The sequence below is a fragment of the Opisthorchis viverrini genome (genome assembly GCF_000715545.1).
Source record: "Opisthorchis viverrini unplaced genomic scaffold opera_v5_451, whole genome shotgun sequence".
In the NCBI taxonomy this organism is placed as follows: Eukaryota; Metazoa; Platyhelminthes; class Trematoda; order Opisthorchiida; family Opisthorchiidae; genus Opisthorchis; species Opisthorchis viverrini.
The window spans coordinates 258,774-264,773 of NW_008752113.1; the positions used below are offsets into that span (position 1 = coordinate 258,774).

The following is a 6,000-nucleotide window of genomic DNA, read 5'->3' on the forward strand; positions in this document are numbered from 1 at the left end:
TATTATAGACTCTTAGATTTGGATATCAATAATTAGACAAATCGGCTGCCTTTTTACAAGAGCCTGTTTATGAGGACTTACGCAATTTTGAGATTATACATGAAGGTACCTTGTCTCTAGGTTCCCCTAATAGTTTGGTGTTGAAGCCCACATGAACAGTGATACAGTCTTCGCGGTGAGTTAGTAATACGATCAAAACACAGTAATATATTGCAAATATTATGCTTACGCCCTAAGAGCTTTATACCAAATACTTCTGATTTATTACCTCGCCGATTTTCTGCAATATTTTTTTGGTTTAAATGGTTAGAAAGTAATCATCCTTTTCTGGTTCTTTGTTGTTTTAAGGTGAATTTTTCACTGATTCTTCGGGACGTCGTCTTATCCGAAGACTTCGTAACCAAAGACCCGATTGGAATGTCTCACCAACATTTGTAGAAACTCAACCGGTCGCTGGCAACTACTATCCCATCATAAACCGCATTATGCTCAAAGGCAGTGCAGCCACCGATAACTCGGTACCTGCGATGGGATTCGCCGTCTATACGGATAGAGCTCAAGGTGCAAGCAGTCTGCATGACGGTCAGATCGAAATAATGCTCCATCGTCGATTGGTTCGTGACGATGGTTATGGAGTGGGTGAGCCACTAATGGAACAAGGTTCTGATTCAAAAGGTAACCTCAGTGCATATTCACTCAAAACGAACAGAACGGTCAATCACATCACCTATTACTAATTTATACCTTATCATTCGGATGCAGAAAAACTGTCTTTATTTCATTCAAGGCACACGATATATGACAAAACTTGACTTTCAAAGAGAATACGTTAGTGTAAAAGTAATAATAATAGAATATTAAAGTATAATAAAATGTCATTACGAATTTTCGGGTCCTTGCAAATGTTTCTATTGCTCAGATCCCTTCACTAATACAACCGTCCTCGTACTTGAGTAATGTGAATGTAGGCGCGCTGGTAAAGCTAAACACATGATCTACCGTACCGACAACTCTTTTGAGTGCTCTGAACAGTCGAAGTTATCTCATCGCTGACAGCAGTGTGTTGCTTAAACATGTCAACAGTTAGCTGCCATTACACAGATTGTCATGTCAGTTGTAATTTCACCCCTTCTGTGAAGTAGCCGGTTTCAATCTATACACATGTTTTTTATTCCACAGGACTCATCGTTCGCGGTCGTCATCATTTGCGTTTGGACGAACTGGCCATCATCGAAAAAGAAGACCCGGTTGCATCGCGACTGTTGACCAGAACTCCCGTGGTTACCTTTGCACCAGTTAAGCAGCCGCCGAGCAGTTCCGGTGAGTGGAATGCTCTCAACATTTCTCTTCCGGCTCAGTTGCATTTGCTAAGTTTGGTCGCCTGGCCATTGCTGCGATCGACCGCCCGTCGAACGGCCTCAGATCAACTGCTCGTTCGTTTTGAACATTTAATTCCGGAAAACGGGCTTCCTTTACCATCAGAGCCGTACCAATTGGATGTCACCTATCTGTTTAAAGGAATACGGATTATAGGTGCAAAAGAGTACACTTTAACAGCGGACCAAGAAAAAGAAGTGGCTGAGGCTCAGCGGTTAAGATGGCCGACGGAGAATCCCAATGAGGCTGTGTGGTCACATGGACACTACGTTGTGCAAGCCACAGATGATATCATTCTGTTCTTACCACTGGGCTCAATTTCCACATTTATATTGGATTATGAACATGCAGGTTAGGCAGTGACAATGTCCACTATCAGTTCTTCGAACTTCTAAGGAAACCGCCTGTCCAAGACATTATTTAGTGCAGATTCTTTTCACCACACACACGCCCAATTATGTATTAAAAATTCAGAAATTCAAGTCATTGTTTCACTCACCATTATAAATCAACTTGGAGGAACCTTCTTGCAATGACTACCCGAATTATTTTCGTTTAATTCCCAAAACACTTTGATTAACGAGTGAGTTTGGTTGCATCGTTAAACAGAACGAAACGTGCTGAATATTTTATTACTTAGCGTTCATCACTGATCCATTCACAGGTCAATGATAATAGAAAATGCCGTAAAAAGAATTCCGCATTTTCGCCTGTTCACAATGTTCACAGTTGAGTACATCAATGAGTAGCCTATTTGTCCGAGTTAATGGTTATGAATCCAATAAATGTTTTCCACTGCATTACGTAACTGACTTGGGGTGGGACTTCCCATACTAAACGATAACCGGTGATAACTTACAGTCCCATTACATCTAGTTTCAAAACCGCCCCAGTTTTAGGACATTTTACCAAAAACCCTAAGCAGACCAGTGACTTTCCCAACCATTTCATATGCAGGATCAACGGGTCTCATTTCGAATAAAATGTAAGACTTCGAGTCATGTGACGTGATTAAATGATTGACCGAGAGAGTAATTCAATGTTAGAGGCAGACGCCTGTAGGTGAATCCCTTGACCACTAGTGGTAATATTTGACGAGGGACAAAAAAATGCAGATTCAGCTGAACACGAAAACCTCACTTACCCAAGTTAGTCTTTCGTAAAATCAAAACTATAAATGGTCTTCTGACTGATGGGACAGTTGTGAGTACGTGTGGCGGAGGCAGTGTGAGTTCATTGTTGTGGCACTTTAGCGGGGTTTGTTTGTGTATACATTGGGCGAAAACAGTAATCCCCCTAATAGGATCCAACAGTCAGACGTGGACGAAAAGGCCACTTTGTTGGAGGGGAAAATCCTATTCGGGGACTATAAAGATCCCTGTTTTAATGCGGTGCTAACCAATATCTGATCCCGTTTGAAGCAAAAATTTTACACATTAGGCACCAAACTGGGAGTTCAAAAACCCGTATTTTTCAAGAGATTTTAAGAATTGAAGCTGGTTTATTTCGATTCTTCCTATGGCCTTCCAAACCGTTAACTTTTACTTGTGACTCAATATTTCACCTTCACATGGGTTGTCGGATCTGCCATTTTCAGATACTTCACTATACAATGAATGTTGTCCATATTTCCTGATCAGCCGGTGGCAGCAAGTTGGTCGACTGGTACACCAGTTGCAGTAGAACCTAACCCAACTACAAAGAGGTAGCTGTTACCTGGTAGTGATATGCCAGGTAATTGCACAGTCAGTTTTGCCGAAGCTAGACCAATTTGCTAACACTTCAGTAGTTTACCACGCTTGGGTCATTAGAATGATCTACCTGTGATCATTTTGAAGAGAGAGCCGCTTTGGTAAAATACCAGCAGTTGTTTTCCTTCTACTCGGCATGATACACTACTCGCGGTGTGGTGGAAATCTCCCCGGAGGTTCACTACCCGTCCCGCCCCTCTTGGGCATATCCGTTAGGTATATTCCTTGGGTTTTAAACAACCGTATATTCTACATGAACACCAGTGTACGCATAAAGGCAGCTGAACACTCCTCGACATCTCACGGTCGGTTTCACCCTTTTTGGGGCTAATTAATTAGGCGCAGCCCCGAGTTTTCGTCGATATTATGTTTTCTTCGAACCTAAATTGTACAGATTTTGATTTCAATTCGGTTTTGACGTTGTACATTATGGCGAAGGGTATCAGTGTAGAATCTCTAGTGAGTCCTCGTTTATGTCACTTGCGCATGAATTCGACCATATGGATGCTTAATTTCTCAAATGATACGTTCGAAAGTACGAAGCCCGTATGTTTCTTGAGAGAATGGTCTGGGATTCAAGTTAGCTTCCTGTGAAACCAAACTAGTCCGCCAATGAGAAACTTTGGCAAACATCGGAAGCTATTTTCAGGTTCTACTTGGGGGGAAAAGATAACGAACAACCGAAGTCAGGAACCACCCCGGAAATGTATCGCCTATCGTCTGGCTCAGTTGACATAGCAACCAGAATTTCCATTAACTTAAAAAGGATAATACGTACTTATTCACCCGTCTGCACATCGGATAATGCTCCTAACATGATTGGGCTCGCTCTGAAGAATTGAAAGGCATTGATAACTGGACTGAATTGCTGTTTTTAGGAGGGTTGTTCTTTTCCCATAAAGGAAACTACTCACTTGTTGAAAACTTTTTGACAGCCCATGACCGGATTTTCCCTTTTCCGGACTTCTCAGGTAGTCACAGTCCCCGAGTTTTGGTCAACCTTATGTTCTACTTAAACTAGGCGACTCTCGTGAACTGTCGAAGAGTTTTCAGCAACCTTGTGAGTAGTTTCCCCTACGAAAGTATACTGCGATATCTCGAGAATCGTACCGACTGAAACATGAGGCTACCTCCGTTCAGCATATTCAGTTGCAGAATGTAGTAAACAAGAGATTCAGTCGAGTCTCTCGTGAAGAACAAATTGATACGCAAACGAGTGTTCAGTTTTGGTTAATGAGGGACATAAAGTTGACAGAAACTCGACAAATGCGCCTAATTGATAAACCCCAAGAAGGGCGGAACTGATTGTGTTTTGTTAATAAGCAGTCATTCAGTTAACTCCATGTTTGAACGTGATGCACTTGTAATAAACGTCCCTAGGACAGATTGATGTCATTAGGCCCTAGTGGGTACATCCGGCGGCTGGACAATTTAATCTATTTTTACTTGTCCGCTTGAGGTGCGTGCACATTATCAGGCAACGCGCCTTCAGGAAAAATCTCCAGAAATTGTTGTGGCCTCTTCATTTTTTCATGCTTCTCCAACCCATATATTAAAATCCGGTAACAGCTTTACAATAAGTGGCCAGTATCTGCTGTCGTCTTTTCGAACGAGGTAACAAGGTCATCCCACCCACCATACTTGTTTAAGGACATGAAGCTTCGGGGTGAACAAAAAACCGCGCAACTGAGCTCACACCAGTTTGAAGCGTCCTTACCAGTGGCTATGAGAATTGGACCAACCACCCTTGAGCTTAGCGTCCACCGTGAATATAATTATTTACCATGTTACACTTGAGCTACATTCCGATGTAGAGGAACTTCAGTGTTCCGACACAATGGAAACTCTCATGCCATCCAGTTTCGAAACAACCGATTCCACTTAAGAGCTGCAAAAATTTCCTGTCCATTTTGGGAAGAGTGGAATTTCGTCCATCAGGTCAAAGGTCAAGTGTCTGATAAACACAGAGCTGTCATTGGATGAGATAGTGGAGGGCATAAAAGTGTGGTTGAACCTTGACCAGTTTGCTCTTGACAGCTGTTTGCTCAAAAGAACAAGGTCTTGCAATGGAATCTTTAATATGGTTTTCACTGGAGACTCAATTGAATCTCTCGTTTATGATGTCCTCCAGCTGAATGTGCTGCACACAGGCCACCTCACGATTCAGTTGGCATGATATTCGAGAGATCGCAGTATATTTTCATAAGGGAAACTACTCACAAGGTTGACGGAAACTCGGGGACTGGGCCTACCTGATTAGCCCCAAGAAGGGCGAAACCGGTCGTGGGCTGTCGAAGAGTTTACAGCAACCTTGTGAGTAGTTTCCTTTATGAGAATCTCCAATATATTCACATTTGACTAATATTTACATGGATGATTTTAAACATGCGACCTTGGTCGAATATCATCGTCCACCGATTGGACTTTACCATCAGCATCTAAAGTGCGGTACCCTCGCTGCACTGTGTCGAAAAGATCTAGCAATTCCGGAACTGTTAGACAGGAAGAGCAGCTTGACATTATATTTTCTGCAGCTTAGCACGTCATACGAGTAAAATTCAACCAATGAGAATAAACAGTATCTCAATTAGAGGTTCGTCTCACCAAACTCCCGGGAGATGAATTTATCCGTTTGTCTTTGAATACATTTGTCGCTGAAGTGTTGTGCTCGCCAGTCTTCTAACATTCACACTTGGGATGTCATCTAGCCATTGAGAAAATCCATTCCCGTTAAACAAATCCGCAAGCGTTTTCTTGGTGTCAGAACCCTTCCGAACTTTCACTGTTTCCTCAACTATTGAACGGGGAAGGATTATTTCTACATCTAGCCACTGAGAAAATCCATTTCCGTTAAACAAATCCGCAAGCGTTT

At 42.3% G+C, this 6,000-nt stretch overlaps 1 protein-coding gene across 1 annotated transcript in view; it reads left to right on the forward strand.

Annotated features, from left to right (window-relative positions):
* The window catches only part of T265_15368 (hypothetical protein), a gene marked incomplete at both ends in the record, with an annotated part of 47,291 nt that extends 45,564 nt beyond the window's left edge, over positions 1 to 1,727 (forward strand). The window contains 2 exons of the mRNA XM_009177752.1: positions 349 to 675; positions 1,180 to 1,727. Of these exons, the coding sequence (XP_009176016.1) occupies positions 349 to 675; positions 1,180 to 1,727 (875 nt within the window). The remainder of the gene's footprint in view (positions 1 to 348; positions 676 to 1,179) is intronic.
* Positions 1,728 to 6,000: the final 4,273 nt, after the last annotated feature.